A 22,650-nucleotide genomic window follows, 5' to 3' on the forward strand; every position below is an offset into this window, starting at 1 on the left:
CACGTCACTTTCTACTTCTGTGCAGAACTCTTTAATTACAGGTTTTTCTCTCTTTATTTCTCGTCTTTAAATAGAAAAGAAATCAGTAATGAAAGATTCTTCCCGACATCAGAACAGACACTGACATGTGGCAATTCACACAGTTCAAGGAGCAATTACTCATTAATCCTTCAATTGGGATCAACAGGAAGCAATAAAATGGCCTGAACCTGCAAACAATAAACACTTTATTAACGATGATGATGATATTTAGGGGGGTGGATAGGGCCACTTACTCTCCCCCTGCTAAATAAAGAGAATCACCACGGTAAAAGGTGCCTCTTTGCCAAGTTGCTAATGTGGTGTAGTGGTTAGAGGGTTGGACTAGGACCGGGGAAACCTGAGTTCAAATTCCCATTTGGCCATGAAACTCACTGGGTGACTCTGGGCCAGTCACATATCTCTCAGCCTAACCTACCTCACAGGGATGTTGTGAGGATAAACATAACTATGTGTCCTGCTCTGGGCTCCTTGGCGGAAGAGTGGGATAAAAATGTAAACATAAAATAAAAATTAAAATATAATTTACTTGGGAATGGACATTATTGAAGGATTTGGCTATGGCGAAGGGGATCACTAGTTAATACAGTATAGCACTAGGTTAAATACTAGGTGGAACCTTTGTTTTAATTCCATGCAGTGAGTTGTGGAAACGCAAGGCCCCAAGCAGTGCTCCAGAGCTCTCGCGCAGAAGCACCCAGGACACAGCCAGTAGCTGGATCTTGGGCAATCTTTTGGGGGCAGGCGGAAGCCGACGGCCCCTCCAGGCGCAGCCGTAACACACAGACACAGACACAGACGCCAGCAGAGGAAGCCTCTCAGGAGGAAGCCTCTGTTCCTCAGGCAGAGGAGAAACTCACCGACATAGCTGGAGGATTCGGCGATGTTTTGTGACCCAGTAATGTGGTGCCAGTAGGCGCTGCGTGGCAGCATGGTGGTGGGTGTGCAGGGGTAGGAATAGTGCTCGGTGCCCTTGTTCAGCAGCTGGAAGAGAAGAGGAGAGGAGAGGGTGCACTTGCAGCAGCAGCAGCAGCAACACACACAGCTGTTTTCTTGGGGAGACCGTGGGAAGGACTGTATTCGACTCCTCCCGTGCAATGGGGCAGTGCTTGCAAGGAGGGGCGGGGCACAGTCCCGGGCCTCCCCCCGCCCTCTGCAGGGTCTCAGCAGGGACGCAGAGCCCTCCACTTTCTACAAGGAAACAAGACGTGGCTCTTGCTATTCCGGCAGCCTGTTACACCACTGAGTTGATTTCATGACCACGCTTCCGGTCTTCTCTGCGGCAAGGAGCATCCTCCGCCTTGGGAGGCTGGTGATCCCGGCTGCGTTCACGCTCTGTAGGATGAGGCAACTAGTGATAACTGCCTTGATCCTGCCAGCCAGAACAAAAACCTCTTTCTGCTCACTGATGACAAAAATTAGAGGGAACCCCGGACAGACCCTTTCCAAACCTCAGAGCCGAAAGCAACCCTCTGGGCAGCCTGAGCCCGGCACCTGACACTCACCCTCACGTTCTTCTCCATCTCCAGCAGGACGCGCTTGTGCTGCTCCGCAATGGCCAGGGTGGCGCTGTGCACCCTCTGGTAGATCTGCTCGCCCTCCTGGGTCTGGAAGGTGTACAGCCCTTCACCGGCGTCGCACATCCTGCTAAGCAAAAGGGCAGCAACGGATAGAAACAGGCCACGAGGGAGGACATCACGGGGGGGGGGGAGAGAGACACACAGTCTTCCGCAGCCCAAATGCAAAGACCCTTCATGCCACTTGCAGGCGACATCCATCCCATAACCGTTTGCTTTGTGAGCTGGTCTACGGCCGATAGTTCACTGTCTCCGAGATAGGTAGTTCTCTGTCTCGGGGGGTGGGCGCAAGCTTGGGGCTGGGGATGCTGGGAGTTGTAGTCCAACAGCAGCTGGAGGGCCAGGTTTGCCCAGTCGTGCTCCGTCTCCATCCCATAACCCAGGGCTGCACAACTGTTGCTCTCCAAGCTGTTTTTGGACACCAACCCCTATTATTTTTTGCCACAGTGGCCAACAGCCACGGATGATGGGAGCTGTAGTCCAACACTGGCAGGAGGAAGTTGCGCACTCCTGCGAGAAGCTCTGCCGACTGGCCTAAGTGGCAACTGTCTTGCATTTAGCAAGGAGAGAACACCTTTCCCTCTCCATCCCAGCACAGAACTGCTTCCTGTCACTGCTGCCTTCCTTGTGCTTGGTTTTTCAACTGCAACCCCTTTTCGGGCAAAGAAGCACCTTTGAGTGTGGTGACTTTCTTAGCAGCGGGAGAGTAACGGTCCCCCTCTGGTCCCAGCATAGCACCCCTCCCAACGGCAGATGCTGGTTTTTCCCTTGTGAGATCACAAGCTTTTCTGGGACAGGGAACCATCTCATTCCTTTTTCTATGTGAATTGCCTTGAGAACTCTTTGTTGAAAAGCACTCTCTCAATATCCTTCATCATATCAGAATATGTGCCGTCCACCTGTCCTCTCCTCCTCCTCTCAAACACACCCACCCACCGGCCACTACAGATTTTTATACTTTAATCCATTATGAACTTCGTACACCACAAAAGCAGCATGCTTAAGCCCCACACAATGCAAAATCATGCACAGGCGGTCCATAAATACATGCCACACCTTGCTGAAATATCTTTGTAAGACATCAGGGTGTTAAACTGGGGACCACTTTTTGTGTCACCGTAGCTTGCCAGACGAGGGCACTGTTGGCCTGCTCTTGGCTGCTCATGAGCACCACCACAGCAGATGGCCAGAAGGGGTTACTGCAGCTACGGACTTCACAGGGGTTAGGTGATAATGGAGGCCACTTGGTCCTATCAGCCCACCGACTCTGGGCTGGCTCTTCAGTTTGTCATCCAGCCACACATCAAGGTCTCAGCTTGAGCATCCATGCCTACCTGCTTCCCAGCTTGCCTCTAGGCCGCCCTAACAAACATTCCTCACCCATATACGAGTGCATTACCCCAGAGCTGTTACCCTGTAATTCACTATCTTCCAGCATGACCAACACAATCCCAAAACACACATATACCAGCTTTTTCAGAAACAGTGGCACAGAGAAACTAGAACATCTAAACCTCCTAAGATCTGGGTTTAAATCCTCACTCGGCCATGAAACTCACTAGGCAACCTGGGGCCAGGCTGTCTCTCTCTCTCTCTCTCTCTCTCTCACACACAGGCTAACCTACCTTGCTGGGTTGTTGTGAGGATAAGGCAGGGGGTGGGGAGAACTGTATCTCCCTGAGCTCCGTAAGCCTAAATTTTTAAAATGGAAGCGAGCAAATACAATTTTTGCCAATGATGCAATATGAGATCTCATATTGCACTGGAATAATCTTTTGAACAGGTCATGCATTCTTCCCCCATTTCAAAGACCTGGGATCCTCCCACAATGGAAACGAAGGAGGTGAATGGAGCCCTCTGCCTGCTTTGCTCAGTTTTTCCCCTTTCTTCCCAATGGTGGGTGGGTTATTCCCCAGCATTCATGCTGTCAAAGAAACAAACAGCTTTATTGTCAGAAGGGCCTGTTCCATGGCCTTGAAGCAGGGCAGGATGGGCTTCTCTAATCTCTGTATAAAAGGCGGGCATAATGAGTCAGTGAAGGTCTGGGATAAAAGGAAAAGATCGCATTTCTTTCCTTTGTAACTGGTAATTAACTGGAGTCGCTAATAGACACAGACTGGGGTGACCTAAATCAATTTGCAAAGTTCAGTCGTGTAGGCCTGCAGAAAGAGGAAAGGGGCTGGGAGCTTATGGTTTCACGGACCTAGAGATTAAATCCTTCCATGGAACAGTAAACATTTCAGTTTTATTCCATGAGGCTGGGGATTACAGGGCTGGTTTTTCCGAGCAGAACATGATTTCCCCCAGCACAATTGCAGCAAACCTCATCCATGATGAACTATCCAGGTCTGAGTGCTCAAAACACAAGCAATTCTGGGCCAGCTCAAGTTTTTGCAGGGCGCACAGAGACACCCATCACTTGAATAGTGGAGGTGCTATGGAACCAGACTCTCTCTGTTTTGTCTCGATGTGCAATCTGCTTGCCAGGATCAAAGTGATTCTGCTGGGTTTTGGCAGACGCTGGCTGTGAAAAGCATGGATTGGCTGGTACCTGTAGCATCAGGAAACCCTCTCCTCCTCTTGCAACAGTTTTTCAAATGTTATGCTTTTTTTAAAAAAACTGAGGTGCTAAATGAATTTTTAACTGAATAAATGTACAAGAAGTGCTCTAAATAATTAAAAAGGTGATTATTTGCCACCTGATGGGCAAAACTGAAGACTAAATGAGATCTTTATTGGGTGGACCATTGTTTGTGGTGTAGAGGAAGCTGAAACTGGGCTCACCCCACACAAGAAAGAAAAGCTTTACTAGCTGCTATTTCTAGGTATGCCATATGCATCCTTTTTTCTTCCTTCTCGGCCCCAGCTCTTGCTTGACTTTTCTTCTCCTGCATAGGAAGCTGCCACATACTGAGAGTCAGACCACTGGTCCATCTAGCTGAGTATTGTCTACACAGACTGGCAGCAGCTTCTCCAAGGTTGCAGGCAGGAGTCTCTCTCAGGCCTATCTTGGAGATCCCAGTGCCAGGATCCTTGAACATTGAAAAGCTGGCTTCCGAGTGCCTGGCAAAAATCCAGGGATCTTTGCACTGAGGAGTTTTCTGTTGCTAAGACTTTGGGGCCTAAGGAAGGTCCAAGGAGACACCCCCACCACCCATAACTGCTGCAGGAAGGTAAAGTGTTGGGGAAAGGGAAGCAGATGAAGGCAACTCGGAACAACCCAAGCTTATTTATGAGGTGAACCAGAATCCAAAGGGATTTGGGTGTGAATGGTTAAAAAAAGTAATTATTTCTGAATGGAAAGACGGGAGCATCTTTGTTCCCTTCCTGAATGTGTTACAGAAGCAGAGTCTAAGAACATTAAAAGTAAAATAAAGCTGTGCCGTTGAGTCCTGTGGTTGCCTTTGGTATAATACAGGAGGAGTTTACCATTGCCTTCTCCTGCGCAGTAGGAGATGATGCCTTTCAGCATCTTCCTATATCGCTGCTGCCTGATATATATATAGTCTGGGAAACATACCAGCGGGGATTCGAACTGTCAACCTCTTGCTCCCTAGGCAAGTTACTTCCCCACTGTGCCATTAGGTGGCTCCTAAGAACATCATGATATCACTTATCAACAGAGTCTCAAAGTGGTTTACATAAAAAAAATCAACAGTATAAAAATAACGTGGCTGCCTACTCCAAAAGGGCTCACCATCTAAAAGAAGCAGCCAGCAAGAGCCACTGGAGGGATGCTGTGCTGGGGAGGGATAGGGCCAGTTGCTCTCCCCCTTCTAAATATAAAAGAAGTGCCACTTTTTAAAAAGACGCCTCTTTCCTCATTTAGCAGACACATACTTTGCAGCAAATGCACTGGGGTGCAGCTGGGAGTGGCTACAGGCACATGTGTCTTAAGGGCGCCCCAGCCTGCCCCTTCCCAGGCCCACATCTTACTCATGTAAAAGTTCTCAGCTGTTCCCTCCAAGTGTAGAGCTGGACGGTGCTTTAAACCCTTCCCCAGCAGCAGAACACAGAACCTCTTTGAGCAACTCAGGGCTGCGTGGCTTCCAGGCAAAAGGCAGGCCTACTCTACGAAAGCAGCTCAAGGACGTGCTATGCACGCGTATCGTACCGGCCAGCCTCGAAAGTGAACCGTGTGGCGTCTCGTCCGTAGCGGCGCAGCGAGCACAAGGGCCAGGAGACGAGCTTGACGCGGGGGTTGTGCATGTCCCAGAGGTAAATGTTTTCATGGGTGATCTGCAGCTTGCATTCGCCGTAGATGTCCAGGTTGGGACAGGGCAGCAGGAAGACGTTAAAGCGATCTGCGGGAAGAGGGGGCGAAGTGAGGTCAACAGCTCCTCATCAGGCTAGACTGGAGCCATCCCTGATGGAGATCCTGCAAGGAAGTCTGGAATTGGACTGGCCCGGGAGAAATACTCTAGGCCAGGGTGGGAGATTTCGCTTGGACAGTGCGACTCGCTCACCTGCTGCCTTGCAGGCTCCATGGGCTCAGCATCACCTAATTGCTTCCTAGCAAAGCACTGGTGCGCTCATCCCACTGGCTACGAGCCATTGTTCAGCTCCCGGCACTGACTCTGCCCCCCGCACTTTGTATTAGGGATGTGCACACACCGAGGTTCGTGCACTGGCTCAGACAAGGTCCGAATCGGTTTGGCATTGGAGGGAGGGGAGTGACGAGCGAGGTCTTTAAAAAAATTTTGTTTAGGGGTGGTGGTGAGAGACGCTCCTACCTGCTATCCGATTGTACGCAGCTTCCTCCCGATTTTCTTACCTGTTTGCTCGCACTGCACCCCGGGGGCGAGCAGATCTGGCTCCCCGAGGCTGATGTCGTTGAGCCGCGCTCCCAGGCACTCGATGGACAAGGTCTTGTACCACTCCTCGGCCTCCAGCTCTGCAAGATGGGAACAGCTCTGTCACCATCCAGCCCCCTGGGCAGAAGGGGCCAATTAAAGGCAACCCTCCACCCGCACTCCAACCCCACATAGCCTCATAAAAAGCTAGAAACCCCACCACTGGATGGCGGCAGCTTCCTACCAGATTCGCAGGTGAACGTCCGGGCGGAGTCGTCAGTAAATATAATGGCCACGGCCTGCCGTTTTGTCTCCTTGGGCAGCCGCGTGATGCATTTGACACTGCTGATCTCTGTGACCTGCAGGGGAGAGAGATTCATTAAGGAAAGCATTCGTCAGGGGAGGCCCGTCTGTGGCTACCTTCAAGTCGTTTGGTAGCCACTCAGGGATGGGCCTTGTCGCTCCGAGACTTTGGAATGCGCTTCCCGCTGACATAAGGCTCTCCCCATCTCTAGCGATTTTTAAAAGATCTTTGAAGACTCATCTTTTTCAACCAGGCCTTTTAGCTTTTGTAATTTTAAATATCGTAAACTGTTTTCATTTTAAGCAGCTTTTGGGAGTTTTAATTGATTTTAATGTTTTATTTATTTGTATTGTTTTATAATTGTGAACCGCCCCGAGACTTTGGTTTGGGGTGGTATATAAATGTTATAATAAATAAATAAATACATAAATAAATAAGGAAAGGCACTTTGGGGGCACTTCCAACATGAACACAAGAAGCTGCCTTATACAGCGTCAGACCACTGGTCCATCTGGCTCAGGATAGCACCATCTGCACTGACCAGCAGCGGCTTTTCCAAGGTTTTAGGCCAGAGTTTTTCCCAGCCCTACCTGGAGATGTTGCCTGCGACTGAACCCAGGACCTTCTGCATGCAAAGCAGGTACCCTCCCACTGAGCCGTGGTCCCAGTCTCATCTTTCAAAAAAGGAAGACATGGCGTGATCATAGAGTGTGAGTCCTTCGCAGTTCTTAGACTGGTGCTGGGACTTCCTGCATGGAAGCAGATGCTTTACCAGTGAGTCACGGCCCCATCCCCATAGAGACCTTGTATAGGAACATCGGTAGTTTCAATCTCCCGAGTTAGATTCCCCGGTCCCTCTAGCTCAGTATTTTCCACTCTGTTTCTGGCAGCAGCTCTCCAAGGTTTCAGGCAGGAGCCTTTCCCGGCCCCAACTGCAGGTGCTGGGGATGGAACCTGGGAACCTGCATGCAAAGGCAATGCTCCAGCATTGAGCTACAGCCCCACCAGGCCCTGCAAGCGACCTTCCAACACAGAGAGGACGAAGGGAATCCTGTGTTGCTCAGCAGCCCCGACACAAGAACGTCTCAGTGGCTCTACAAAGAGGCTCAAACAAACCACCTTCTGGTTTCTCTAGCTGCGGGCGGGTGGGTGGGGGGAATGAGCTGGATGGGCTTGTTTTTCTGCAAATCCGGCTCCAGGATTGGGGCAGGTGGGGACGGGACTCCCGACAAGGAGGCTTCCCGCTTTAAAACCCACAAGAGGTGGGAGGTGCAAACGGAGAATGTGTTTGTGGGACACCCTGTTTCAAGAGGCCCATCCGACTCGCTCCCTCCTGGCCTTTCTCTGCCATGTACCAAGTCTCCTTTTAAGTAAGCGAAGCAACAAAGAGAGGACTGAGAGGGGGGAGAGGGGAGCCGTCTTCAAAACATCCCAAGAGCTGCCACCTACAAGTTGCAGACGCCTCCCTCTGGGTTGCTTCCCAAGTGAGGCAGCACTAGAACCAACGCCTTGAAAGGGCAAGGAAACCAAGGAAACGACTGCAGAGTCGGAGGGATTTCCGGAGTGCAGGAGCTGCTTGCCAGTGCAACAGTCTGCCTGGTGCAGTGGTGGGCTCTCTCTTGCTGAGGGTTTTCAAAACAAACAGAGGCGGGATGTCCAGCCGCCAGGGAGGCTGGAGCAGTTTCCTACACTCAGCAGGAGGCTGGACTAGAAGATGACCTCCAGGGCCCCTCCCAGCCCGACAATTCTGAGAGCTGGTCTTGTGGTAGCCAGCATGAATTGCCTCCTTTGCTAAGCAGGATCTGCCCTGGTTTGCATTAGAATGGGAGACTGCACATGAGCACTGTAAGATATTCCCCTTGGGGATGGGGCCACTCTGGGAAGAGCACCTGCCTGCTTGCATGCAGAAGGGTCCATGTTCCCTCCCTGGCAGCATCTCCAAGAGAGGGCTGAGAGAGATTCCTGCCTGCAACCTGGGAGAAGCCGCTGCCAGTCTGGGTAGACAATAATGAGCGAGATGAACCAAGGGTCTGACTCTGTATATGGCAGTTTCTTATGCTCCTAGCAGCCTAAGCTTTTGGCCTGCAGAGGTTTCTCTCTCTCTGCTGGCCCCATTTTTGAAAGCAGCTATATTTGCATCTCTTCCCCATTTTGATTGGTGTCGCCTCCAGTTTCTTTTAATGCTATTACATGTTTAGTGCTGCATTGCTGCGAGTGGTCTTGGAGAGGCAGGATGTCATCCCTGAAAAGGAGGAGGAGGATGCCCAGCTAACACACCTAGCCTTCTGTCCTGCTAGCACTGGCCCCATTTTTCAGGAGCCCAAGACCACCTTCTGTTCTGAAAACAACGGCCCTGGCAGGAACAGAGGCCCTGGGAGGCCAGGTGCCAAGGGAGAAGAGCCGGGCAGGGAGAGGCCACGCGGGAAGGGCCCCTCCCTTGCAAACATAAACAAGGTTATTTTTGCCACAGCGGCTCCCCTGGGCAGAGATGTTTTTCCTGCATGAAGTGTCACACAGACCACAATGGTGCCCCAGAGAGGCATTTCGTGATAATGAGAACACGGCTAGAGGAGGGAATGCTCATCACCAAAGTGGACAACTCCTAAGTTGGCTCAATGCAGGAGGTCGCCCACTCCTACCTCTCGCAGCCCCCTTGCTGGGAATGACTTAAGCATACTGCCAGAGCAAGGGGTGCTGGGATGGCCCCCTGCGTTTGCTCTCCAGCCTCCCTCCTCCCCAGGATAGAAGTGGCACTGCCAGGTACTTAAAACCAGGGGTGTTGCTTGGTTCCTAAAAGGTCTGGGCCCTGGGCCCACAGCCCGTCTTTTGATAATTAAACTCAATCATACTTGCTCAAGAAATAAATACTTACATATAAGTATTCTTGGACAAATATGATTGAATTTTAATTAAAGACTTTTAAAGACTCTAGTATAATATAAGTATAAAATAATACTTATTTTAAGTATTAAAACACCCCTGATTTTAAGTACCTGGAGATGCCATAAACAAATCCACAAACAAAGAGTGCGTTTGTGGATTTGTTTGTGCAAAACAACTTCTTACTTTGCAATTACTTACAAATACCAAATGTTGCATATGCAAGCCTGCCACTGAAATGAGAGGAATGCACTATTTTTACACCAGGATATGCTCAATGAAACATGTAAATAGTTTTTATTTTTTCAAAGAAATTCTGAATATAACGTTCTTTTTTAGCTGTTGTGTTATTCAACAGATTTTTAAAATTCAACAGGTTTTTTTAAACACTTAACGATAATCAATCATTCAAAAATGACATCACGCCCAAGGGAAGCAGAAGATCTTTCTCAGATTCAAATTTACTATGGTTCAAATTTACTATATATGAGAATCAGTCAATAAAATGAATAATGTTTGAAGTTGAAATCCAACAAATTCAAAACTGTTCTTTTACTTCCCTTTTGGAAGCAGATTAATAAAAAATTCTATGACATACATTTCTTGAACTCCCCAATAAGTATAATCTATGCAGAATGACTTTAGCCAGTCAACAACACACTTCGCCTCCTAGTTATCTATGTTTTTCAAAGTCTCTAATACAGCACCTATGAGGGTGGAAGCAGGCGAAAGCCAGGGAAGGCTCAGAGCTCTTTCCCCATCATGTTCTGTGCAGGTGCCTCCTCCCTTGACAAACTTCCTTTCTGGAAGAGGTCAGAGAGGAGGGAGGTGGCGGCTGATGAGATTCAGGGCTCTGAGCAACTCATGGGGGGCCATGCCCCCTGGACCACCCCCTAATGATGCCCCTGGCGATTAGGTAAGGGAGGGAGACTCACCTTGGGACAGCCACGCAAACACACGGACTTCTCATCGGGATATTTCTCCAGCCGCTGGGGGCCTTTGCTGGAAGATTTCCGGAACACCAGCCAGCAACGCCGGTAAATCTAACCGAGAGAGAAGGAGAGACAGTCTGTTGACATAAACAAGAAGTGAAGTGGACACCCAGAGCTGAACACACCCAACTCCTGGAGCAAAGGTGCTTCAGCCAGACTCTCTTGTGTCCAGAGGCACTCCCAAGTTTCTGTGTTTCTCAGAGGAGTGGTCAGCTCCAGTCAGAGAGAACCCCGCTGGCTGTGGTTACATGATCACACATCCTAGGCTAAGAGAGAATCAAGAATGCCTGATCTAAGACTTAGTAGTTTTATAATTCTTAAACTTGTTTATAAACTCTTTCAAGTTTATAAATACTTTAGTTTTTATAATTCTTAGTCTTTAGCTTTTAAAACAACTTGAAGATTTAAAAGCTAATTCTGATTGTGGTTTTAGCTTCGCTTTTGAACTTGTTTAATTTGGTTAATTTTATTAGTCTGACTTTATATTGTAACTGTTTTATAAATGTTGTGAACCACCCCAAGCAGTAATGTACTGGAGGAGCAGGGTATAAACATTTTAAACAAAACAAACAAACAAAACAATCTTTAGAGTTTTCTGTCCTCTTAGTTAGGAACATAGGAAGCTGCCATATACTGAGTGAGACCCTTGGTCCATCTTGCTCAGAATTGTCTACCCAGACTGGCAGCAGCTTCTTCAAGGTTATAGGCAGGAATCTCTTTCAGCCCTATCTTGGAGATGCTGCCAGGGAGGGAACTTGGAACCTTCTGTATGCAGATGCTCTTCCCAGAGCAGCCCCATCCTCTAAGGGGAATATCTCACAGTGCTCACATGTAGTCTCCCATTCAAATGCAAACCAGGATGGACCCTGCTTAGCAAAGGGGACAATTCATGCTTGCCACCACAAGACCAGTTCTCTTCCCATAACAGGCTAGTTCACACAGTCGAAATCAGTGTAGAGGGAGCACCCAGCCAGAGTAGGAGAGCTGGGTGCATTCTCAATCGGCAGTTGTGTGAACTCCAAGATCAAGGTAGGATCAGGGCCGGAGCCACCATTGAGTGAATGGGTTCAAAGAACCCAGGCCGCCAATGAAAAGGGCCACCGGAGAATGACATCACGTGCAAAGGGTGCATGGCCCAATCACCAGAGAGCCTGTCCCAGGCCTCCCGAACTCATTTTCAACCAGCGTTTGCTTCCTGGCTGCGTTCGTTTCCCTCCAGCGAGGGAGAGGAAGGGAAATAAACACAGCCAAGCAGCAAACACTGGCTGAAAATGAGATCGGGAGGGCTGACAAGGACTCTCCCAAGCCCAGGCCACACCCCCATGCATGTGACATGGTGTGCATGGGGCGTCACTCACGGTGCTGCTGGCGGGGCGGACACAGGCCACCATTAGGCTGGCTCCACCACGGGGTAGGATGAGAGGAGTGTGATTGGGAGGGAGGCAGGAGCTGGGGTGGATGCCTTTTCCTCCACCCCCGATAAAACGCTGGGGACAGAACACGGGTTGGCTGTGCCCATCCAAACTAGCTCCAGCCTCCCACATGATCCTCTCTCCACCTCTTCTCTTGCTCCCGGAGTTGACATCACTGCTGATCAGGGGCGCGCCCAGCTTTTCTATCCTGGCTGACTCCTGACTCCTCCCCGGATTTCAGTCGTCTGAACAGGGCTCTCATCTCACCGCATTAGTACTCTGATGAATGTTTTTTTCAACAAAAACTCCCAAAGCGGTTTACACAGAGAAATAAAATTAAAACAAATTAAGATGGCTCCCTGTCCCCAAAGGCCTCACAATCTAAAAAGAAACATACACAGACCCTAGCAAGAGTCACTGAAGGAATGCTGTGCTGGGGATGGATAGGGCCAGTTGCTCTCCCCCTGCTAAATATAAGAGAATCACTACTTTAAAAAGGTGTCTTTTTGCTCAGTTAGGAGGGGAAGAGAGATTAGGTCTAGTGGCAGCAAGCATGAATTCTCCCCTTTGTTAAGCAAAGTCCACCCTGGTTTGCATCTGAATGGGAGACTACATGTTTGCACATGGTAAGATATTCCCCCTAGGGGATGGGGCCACTCTGAGAAGAGCATCTGCATGCTTGCATGTAGAAGATTCCAAGTTCCCTCCCTGGCAGCATCTCCAAGATACGGTTGAGAGAGATTCCTGCCTGCAACCTTGGAGAAGCCACTGCCAGTCTGTGAAGACAATACTGAGCTAGACTCAGTATTGTCTGACTCAGTATATGGCAGCTTCCTATGTTCCATATCAGGCCTTTCTCTCATTCCCAGTTCAGAGCTTTAAGTGCCAAAATTCCCTGCAGCAGAGCAGGGCAGGGCAGGGCAGGGCAGGGCAGGGCAGGGCAGGGCAGGGCAGGGCAGGGGGTGGTCTGCAGAATACAAGGACCACACCACCGGTTGACGGTCTGAAGTCACTGTCCATGCTGCACTGGAGCTCAGAGGAAAGCTCCACGCAGAGACACTCAGAAGAGAGGCCAGGGAACAGCCTTCTCCCCTTCTCACTGCTGCTACCTCCTTTGCTGCTGTCCATCCATCTCTCCTTGGACGACGGGGATGTCATGCTATCCATCAACACCCAGCAGAGTGATCTTGTTGACTTTGCAGCTTGTACCAGCTAACCAGGGGCTGCCAAGTTGGTTACAGATTGAGAAGGGCAGCCTCTGGGCTAATAGAAAATACCTGTCAACTGACTCTCTCTCTCTCTTTTCTGCTGATTGTTCCTGTATTTGCTTTCGGACTGAATCAAAGCGGTAATGGGGCTGGGGTGGGGGGCGTTGGGGACAGAGAATAGAAGGAAAGGGCAGAATTGAGATACAGCAACAAGGACACGGGAATGAGTGTTAAGACCCTGTTTTATCCCCCTAGTCTTTCTCAGTCTTGTCTGCACTGACAGGCAGAAACTCTCCAGGGCTTCAGACAGGAGCCTTTCCCTGGAATCACTGCCAGGGATTGAACCTGGGACCATTTGCGTGCTCACCAAATGCTCTGCCACCGAGTTGTTACTACTATTATTTATTATTACATTTATATCCCACTCTTCCTCCAAGGAGCTCAGAGCGGTGTACTACATACTTGGGTTTCTCCTCACAACAACCCTGTGAAGTAGGTTAGGCTGAGAGAGAGAAGTGACTGGCCCAGAGTCACCCAGCTAGTCTCATGGCTGAACGGGGATTTGAACTCGGGTCTCCCCGCTCCGAGTTCAGCACTCGAACCACTACATCACGCTGGCTTTACCCAGACTCCGGTTCATCCAAGTAAATAATTCTGGTCCTGGGGCCTTCTGCATGCAAAGCCGATGCTCTGCCACTGAGTTATAACCGTACCCCCAATGCAGGCTTTCTGAATCTTGGGTCCCCATATGTTGTTGTTGGGCTACCGTTGTCATTTAATAACATTTATTCTTACATTTATATCCTGCTCTTCCTCCAAGGAACCCAGAGCAGCATACAGAGTTATGCTTACCCTCACAACAACCCTGCAAGGTAGGTTAGGCTGAAAGCAGGAGAGCAGCCTAGGGCATCCAGTGAACATCATGGCTGAGTAGGCATCTGAACTAGGGCTCTCCCCAGTCCTAGCCCAACACTCTGACCACACCACCACGCTGGCTCTCAGACGAACCCAAAGCTCAGCATCCCTGCCAAATGTTAAGCATGTCTTAAGAACATAAGAACCGCCCTGCTGGATCAGGCCCAAGGCGCTTCTAGTCCAGCCTCCTGTTTCCCACAGTGGCCCACCAGATGCCTCTGGGAAGCCCCCAGGCAAGAGGTATCTGCATGTCCTCTGTCTTGCTGTTGCTCCCTTGCAACGGGTACTGAGCAGCATCTTGCCTCTGAGGCTGGAGCAAGTCTGTCTCACCTACATGAATGTAAGAGGAGACCGCTGTATGCATTTTTATTTTGGAGTAGATCTTTCAGAACAACAGCTCTCTGTTCCGCTTGCCACCCTGGGATTTGCACCCAGATCACATGATCTGGATTCTGCACCCCTTACTTAACCCCTCTGCAGTGTTCACAATCAGGGTGGTTAAAGAGTGTGTGTGTGGATTTGGGGTGGGGGAAAGAGCCGAAACGGAAGCCTCTCAATTAGCACTACATGCAGAGTGCAGGCACAAGGAGTACAGGGACCAGAACTGGAAGCGTGGCTGTCACGGGTGTCCCAATAAGATGGCTTCTAGGAACAAAGGAGACGGCCTTATACGGATTCAGATCATTGGTAACGTCTAGCTCAGCTTTGCCTTCACAGACTGGCAGCGGCTTCTCTAAGGTTACAGGCAGGAATCTCTCTCAGCCCTGTCTTGGAGATGCTGCCAGGGAGGGAACCTTCGTGCAAGCAGCAGGGCCTCTTCCCATCCCCTAAGGGGAATATCTTGCAGTGCTCACACATGTAGTCTCCCATCCAAATGCAAGGCAGAACAGATTCTGCTTCGCAAAGGGGACAATCCAGGCAGCTCTTCTATCCAATGCATGGGGAAGAAGTACATCCAGCAAGCTGGTGGCCAAAGATTTTTTGGTTAAAATTTTAATCAGACGCTGCTCCTGCCTTGCCCCAAGAGTTCAAGGTAGGCGGAGATGTCTCCTTATTGTGTGGTAGGGAAAGTCAAGAGAGAAAGTCGGGCAAGAGCTCCCTGCAAGCTTCACAGCTCAGCACAAGTCTGAACCGTTGCCTCCTGGAGCCAGACCCGACGTACAATCCAACCGGCCTCGTCGGCTCCAAAGAAGAATTTCAGCTTCCCTCTGGGTGGTCTCCACCCACTGACAGCCTCGCGGGCCAACATCCTTGCCTAATCCCACTCTGACACGCTACTGGAAGGCAGGCCAAGGAAGCAACCTGGTTAGGATTAGCGTGCTGCAGGCCGGCCGGCCAGGTCACAGAGTGCAACTGAAATTTCAGGGTTTCTGCTTCGTCAGAGGCCAGAACTAACGTCTCAGGGCAAGGGGCCAGTACCAAGCAGGCAGGCTGTTTTGAGATTCTGCCCTGACAGAGGCTTTTCCAAGCACAAAGCAGCTTCTTTTTCGGCAAGGGGACGTGTCCGTTTATTCCGCTATTCTTGTTCACACGAAAGCCGTTATTCTTCCATAAAGCTTTTTGGAAGGATGCGTTAGTGCCGTCTCACCATCGTACGTGTGGCATTTCTGTTCAGCTGGTGTTTCACTTTTTAAATCACAAACAGGCAAATACAACATGCGGCTGACTTTACACACACTGTTGCCTCCCATTATGTTATGGGAATACATTTTTTACATTTTTCAGTCAGACTGGTTCATAAGTCTGTCACGTAACAGCTCTTATGGCCTTCCTCTCATTCATCTTCACAGCCACCTGTGAGGTAGGTGAGGCTGAACGAGAGCAACTTACAGTCAGTGGTGCTTTTAGGACCGGACTTCCAGTCCAAGGTCCTTTCCTCCGCTGGGTGTGGGGGTGGTGGTGGCTCCAAATGTCCCCCGGATCATGTCCCTCCAGCCTCCACAGTGACACACTGGCCTGCATTGCACCACCGCAACTGGTGGGCTGCCAGTGCTCGTCTGGCAGGGGGCCCTCCAAATCTCCCCCCTGGCAGTAGCAACGGCCCACGCTGCTTCACCCAGTCAGGGTGGAGGGCCCTGCAAATGTGCCCCCGGCCCCCATGCCAGTGGCACCAGCCTGCGCTGCACCGCACAGCCAACAGGCGGCCATATGAGCGGGCCGAGCCAGGCGATCTTGCCCAGCAAAATTAGTAAGCTCCACTGTGGGCCCCGATTCAGTGAGGTTTGCGGCTGAGTGAGGATTTGAACCGAGGTCTATCCAGCACTGCCTTAAGCAGCCGCGCACCCCACCCCACCCCACCCCTCCAGGCGGCAGCCTCTTTCGGCTCCTTTTCAGACAAAAACCCAGCATCAGCAGAGCATCAGGAGAGGGTTAATCTGCTGCATATTGCCTAGTCTGGCTTTCGCTTCATCCCAGCCACAGGGTCAGCCGTTTAAAATGGGACCTGATGTTTAGGAATTCAGAGTATTTTCCAGCCGTGGGTGAAGTGTGCTCTGAGTGTGCGCTTAACATGGCTCTGTATGATATCACCCCATTCCCACCTTGCACAGAGCGTGGTGCCTTCTGGATCCAAGCAGGGCAGGCAGAGGCTGGAAAGACCCGACAGTTTTCCTGCACAAGCTCATCCAAGCAAGAGAGACAGACCTCTGGCAAAGGAGGTCAGAGGCGCTGACACTCTGTCTTGGGGGACAGAAAAACCTGGAGGCAGAGCTTGTGACAGAGGACACCAGCAACAGGAGCGGGCTGGAAAGGGGCAGCAGGCTGTGGGTCCCCAAGCCAACAGATGGCAAACGGAAAGTAATTAGTCTGGGGCTGAGGAAGGAATAAAGGGAACAGTCCTCCCCACACAATGAGGAGAAGGCGCTGGCTTCAGCAAAGAGAGCCGTCCCACCGAAACCCCACCAGTCAGCAAAGACTCTCTCTCCGTTGCAAAGGTTGGAGCAAAAGAGCAGCTGGTTCTTGCAGACTTGCAGCAGCGGAAATCACAACCCAGTTGCCCTGGATGGATAAACCATTAACAATACCCCAACCCTAGTCTAGGCTGGGTCTAGAAAGGATGAGGCCGTAGCTGAGTGGCAGCAGGGCCTTTGCTCCTCCGCATGCAGAAGGCACACCCACCCACCCACCCCGTTCCATCCCTTGGCAACAACTCCAGGTAGGGCTGGGAAAGACTCCTGCCTGGAAACTGGGAGAGCTGGTCAAAGCAGACAATTGCAAACTGAAGGGACCAAGGCTCTGACTTGATACAAGGCAGTGTGTGGGGACTAGGAGTGGAGGATGTTTGCATAGAGTGGACATTCTGCCCTCCATGGGCTCTGCAGATGCCCAGCCTGTCTACAAGAAAGCAAACATGAATTGTCCCCTTTGCTAAGCAGGGCCCTCCCCGGTTTGCATTTGAATGAGAGACTTGCTTGAATGCTTGCATGCAGAAGGTACTCAGTTCCCTCCCTGGCAGCATCTCCAGGTAGGGCTGGGAGAGACTCCTGCCTGCAACCTTGGAGAAGCTGCTGCCAGTCTGTGTAGACAATACTGAGCTAGATGGACCAAGGGTCTGACTGGGTTATAAGGCAGCTTCCTATGTTCCTCCTTCCAAATGCTTGTAGGATGCATTGAATTTCCAAATTCCATGCATTTTATGACTCTTTGGAAGGAACCAGGGCTTTTCAGCAGGCATTCCCTGTCATTTAGTAGATAGATAGATAGATACTTTACTTCGGTCATTGACCAGCAAGATAAACGAACAAGAACAACGTCCAATCAAGTAGTAAATTCTTTGCGAGTGTTACAAACCATGTAGCAAGACATGGTCACATTGCTAGAGACTGTTTCTTTACAACTGGACAGCAGGTAATCTAAATAAAACTTGTCAGGATGCCCAGCAAACTCCATTAAATAATGGTGAAATAAAATTTGTATGACTACCTTTGTAAAATGTGCAGTAAAGAATTACGCGTGCAGTAGTTTCTATGACTCCCGAGCCGCAAGCGCAGAGGCGGGCGATGTATATGGCAGTTTCTTGAACTTCCCCTCTAGAACTGCAGTAGGGAGCTCATTTCGGCGAGCGAGAGTCAACGCTCTCCTAAATTTTGCTGTGGTTAAACTGTTTAGATCTCAACAGGCCTTACATGCAAGGACCGATTGCCTATATAAATCCCTCTCAGCAGCTTTGCTGATTCTTCTTGCAGTTCTAGACCTAAGACACGCCGCCTGATGACCCGCGTGGCTTGATCGGACCCCTTCCTGCTGAGCTCTTCCTGGGGGAGACCGTAAGGTTGCCACTTGTATCTTAGCGCCATTTTAGGACATTCTTAGAGCATCTGCTTTGCATGAAGGCGGTTCCCTCCCTGGCATCTGCAGATAGGGCTGGGAGAGGCTCCTGCCTGTAACCTTCGAGAAGCCACTGCCCGCCTGTGTAGACACAATACTGATGAACCAAAGCTTGTGCACTGGTTCGGTGCCAAACCGGTTCGGCACTGCTGGGGGCAGGGGGAGTGGCGAGCAGGACCTTTAGAAGGGAGCAGAGCAGGTCCTTACCTGCTCCGCCATCCCCTGCAGCTTCCTACTATGAGGGCACTGCCCCGCAACAACCCACACAACAACCCACACCTGACACTGGCAGGCACACGGCCTCCATGCACGTGCGGACGCCATGTACGTGGTCGGCAACAAGCAAGATGCTGACCTCGCAGAGGCACAGGGAGTTTGGGTGCTTGTCAGAAGGACTTGCAGCCTGCAGACTCACACACAGCTGAAGAAGGGAAGGCTTCAAAACTGGAGGCTCAAGCCTAGCAAGAGAGAGAGGCTGCCAGAGGAAAACCTGGCCTCCTCTTGCCCAGGAGTGGGGATCCCCTAAGCCCCGATGATGCGTGGGGTTGTTTGCAGCGGAGAGAGAGGCCCTCCGAGGCATTCGTTGTTTGCTTGCTCGGAGCCTGAACCCTCCTGGACCCGGCTTCACTTTCTGCCAGGGATACAGTTCCCAACGGCTACCGTGGCTGAGCGCGTCACGGCCTAGAGAGGAGAGTCGGTCTTGCAGCAGGCGGCACAAACTGCCTCCTCCGCTAAGCAGGGCTTGCCTCGGCTTGCATTTGGGTGGGTGGCTACACGTGAGCGCTTCCTGCTGCCGGATTCGGAGGATGGGGCTGAGGGCATCTGCTTCGCATGCAGAAGGGCCCGGGTTCTCCAGGACCTCCAGACTCCTGCCTGAAACCTTGTGGGAAGTTGCTGCCAGTCAGTGTGGACAACACTGAGGTAGTTTGGACCAAAGGCCTGACTCGGCCGAAGGCCGCTTCCTGCGCTGCACCCCGAGAGCAAAGCCAGGGCTGGGAGCATCTGCGAGGAGGCGGCAGAGGAGGGCCGCCACGGTACACCTGGCCCCCTGCGTCATCTCCCACAGCGCAGCCGAGCGCGGGGCTCCGCTGGAGCAAGCGCGGAAGCATCTACAGCAGCCCTGGGGCGGGGCGGGGGGGGCACACCCTTGTGTGCACAACAAGCCTTCTTCCGTCCTCCCACCCGCCCACGTTAGCAGACCAGACGGACTCCTTCCCACCCACAAAAGGGGTCTCCTTTCCCAGAGAGAAGACCCTTCCCTGCAGCCCAGGAGGGGGGAGGGGGCAGCCGCGGGGTGGGGGTGGGGAACCAGGAGCTGCCTTTGACAGCTCTCCTGCCCCCGCCCCCCCCTCACGGGACTCCCTACCTGTCACAACGCCAGTATTAATTACAGCCCAGCCACTTAATTACCAGACGGAGCGGAGCGCAGCCGCCGCAAGGGAGCACGCACCCTCGAGGCTCTCGCTGCCGCCACCTCCTCCCGCGAGCAGGCTCTGCCTATTGCATCCCAGCCCCCTTCGCTGCAGGCGGCACACCTGAGCCTGCCGGGACTCAGCACCCCCCTCCATCCCCAACAAAGGGCTCCTTCCCCGCCTTGCCCTACTCTCCCTCGGGGGCTGCCACATGCAAGCGAGGGCAGGCCTTCTGGGCATTGGGGAGATGGGCAGGAGGGTGAATCTCAGCAGGCGCAGCTTCTCCTGCCACGGCACAACAAGCGGGACCTGCTGAAACTCCCTCTTCCGTGCATCTCTTGGAGCCGGGCCACACAGCTTCAGCCCTCCTGCAGATGGGGCTGGGGAGGAGGGCAGTGGTCGTCCAGCGACACCCGGGGACCCAAGGCAGAGACGCGCACACACACACACACACCCCGGATAGGAGTGACTGCAGCAAAAAGATCCATTTCCCCGGCAGCGACTCAACTGCTCTGGAATTGAGAGGTGGAGCAACAGGGAGTCCTCGGCTGGCCTTGTGGGCGCAAGCAGGAGTTGTCCCCTTTGCTAAGCAGGGTCCAGCCTGGTCTGCATTTGGATGGGTGACTCCCATGTGAGCACTGTAAGATACTTGCCTTCGGGGATTGGGCTGTAACTCAGGGGCGGCAAGGGCACCTGCCTGCTTGCATGCAGAAGGGCCCAGATTCAATCCGTGTGGTTAGAGTGCTGGACTAGGACTGGGGAGACCCGAGTTCAAATCCCCATTCAGCCTCATGAGACTTGCTGGGTGACTCTGGGCCAGTCACTTCTCTCTCAGCCTAACCTACTTCACAGGGTTGTTGTGAAAGAGAAACTCAAGTATGTAGTACACCGCCCTGGGCTCCTTGGAGGAAGAGCGGGCTATAAAATGTTATTAATAATAATAATAATAATAATAAATAATCTCTGAGTAAGGCTAGGAGAGAGTCCTCCCGGAAACCCTGGCAAGCTGCTGCCAGTCAGTGTCGACATTACTGATCTAGATGGGCCAAGGGCCTGACTGGGTATAAGGCAGCTTCTGATCTTCCTACAGAAGTGGATGATGCAGAATCTCTCACTCCAGGAATCTCTTTCCTTTGTTCCGCCCCTCAAGAGGAGCAAGACTCTAGAGCAGGAGCAGGCAACCGAGGAGAGCTGGCCTTGTGGCAGTCAGCACGAATGGGCCCGTTGCTCAGCAGGGTCCACCCTGGTTTGCATTTGAATGGGAGACTACATGTGTGAGCACCACAAGATCTTCTCCTTAGGAGATGGGGCCACTCTGGGAAGAGCAGCTGCATGCAGAAGGCTTTTCAGAAACTCCCAGGTTCCCTCCCTGGCATCTTGAAGAAGGGGCGAGAGGAACTCCCACCTGCAACCTTGGAGAAGCCGCTGCCCGCCTGTGTAGACAGTACTGAGCTAGATGGACCAAGGGTCTGACTCGGCATATGGCAGCTCCCCGGGTCCCTATTTTCCAGACCTTGGCTCTCCATTTGTTGTGGCTGGGATGATGGGAGTCGTAGTTCAGCAACAGCTGGTTGCCTAACCTGGCCCCAGAGCTCCACGCCTGCTCCCAACATGAAGCCACCAAGAGAGGACACGCAGAGAGCCGGGGGACCAGCCTTGGTTACAATCAACACGGCCCCCCACCCCACACACACACTTTTTGCAGAAGGAAATCCTGTGCAAACATGGGGATGGCTCTGTTGGCCGTCGGGCTGCCTGGATGCAGGAAACTGAGGCTTGACGGCTTCTGGAGGCACCTAACGAGCCCCGCGGGAGCAGCCCAGCGTCTGTTTGGCACGTAGCACAGGCTTCCTGAGAGCACAATCCACACGGCCCACCTCCGGTGCATCTCCGGCGCTTTCAAAGGGCCTGCACTTGGAAGACGGCATCTCCACGGAGCGGAGGAAGCCGGGCCCAGCACAGACTTCAAAGCCCGCAACACCTGTCACAGGCAAAGCTCTGGGGGGTGCCAGCCAAGCCTCCCCCCCGCCCCACCCCACGGAATGGCACCAAAGCAGCACGAGGCTGCCTGGGAAACGGGGGGTGGGGGGAGATCCAAAGCCTTTTCTTCTCTCCCCGACTTCACAACAGCAAGAATCCAGCACCGGATCTCGGCAGGGCAGGTTCAAGCTGAAGCCCGTGTCTGCTACGCTGGGGTCCCCAGGAGACAAAGGAAGAGGCCTTTCGCCCCGTTGCCTGCTTCGCTGGCGGCAGGGTGGATTCGATTTAAATCACGATTTAAATCACTAGCAGGGTGGATAAAAATCAATGATTTCTTTAAAAAAATAAAAAAAATCCGATTTAAACCAAAAAAATCCGATTTAAACCAAAAAAAATCATTGATTTTTATCCACCCTGCTAGTGATTTAAATCGTGGAGCACACAGAGCTCGCCAGGTGTACAGAGGCGGGACAAACTAAACGTGACATTAAGTCTGCCATGCAGAGACCGGCTGAGAGTGGAAAGTGAAGGAGAGGCAGGACTCTGAGCCCCAGCTACAGACCCACCCCTCCCGATCTGGTTTGGGGCTGCAAAGTGTGGAGGAGGACAGTGGGGTAGTGGTTAGAGTGCTGGACTAGGACCGGGGAGACCCGAGTTCAAATCCTCATTCAGCCATGAGACTTGCTGGGTGACTCTGGGCCAGTCACTCCTCTCTCAGCCTAACCTACTTCACAGGGTTGTTGTGAGGAGAAACTCAAGCATGTAGTACACTGCTCTGGGCTCCTTGGAGGAAGAGCGGGATATAAAATGTT

General features: G+C 51.8%; 1 protein-coding gene across 4 annotated transcripts in view; it reads right to left on the bottom strand.

Moving 5' to 3' along the window:
• DOK4 (docking protein 4) overlaps positions 1 to 22,650 on the bottom strand; it is a 53,837-nt gene that overhangs the window by 6,984 nt on the left and 24,203 nt on the right. For 3 of the 4 annotated variants that reach the window (XM_053270608.1, XM_053270607.1, XM_053270610.1), the window contains 6 exons: positions 10,529 to 10,636; positions 6,654 to 6,768; positions 6,391 to 6,510; positions 5,731 to 5,920; positions 1,545 to 1,686; positions 900 to 1,023 (listed from right to left, as the gene is read on the bottom strand). In XM_053270608.1, coding sequence (XP_053126583.1) covers positions 900 to 1,023; positions 1,545 to 1,686; positions 5,731 to 5,920; positions 6,391 to 6,510; positions 6,654 to 6,768; positions 10,529 to 10,636 — 799 coding nt within the window. The remainder of the gene's footprint in view (positions 1 to 899; positions 1,024 to 1,544; positions 1,687 to 5,730; positions 5,921 to 6,390; positions 6,511 to 6,653; positions 6,769 to 10,528; positions 10,637 to 22,650) is intronic. The other variant, XM_053270609.1, reaches the window with a different exon arrangement.

Source organism: Hemicordylus capensis, chromosome 9 (genome assembly GCF_027244095.1).
Source record: "Hemicordylus capensis ecotype Gifberg chromosome 9, rHemCap1.1.pri, whole genome shotgun sequence".
NCBI lineage: Eukaryota > Metazoa > Chordata > Lepidosauria > Squamata > Cordylidae > Hemicordylus > Hemicordylus capensis.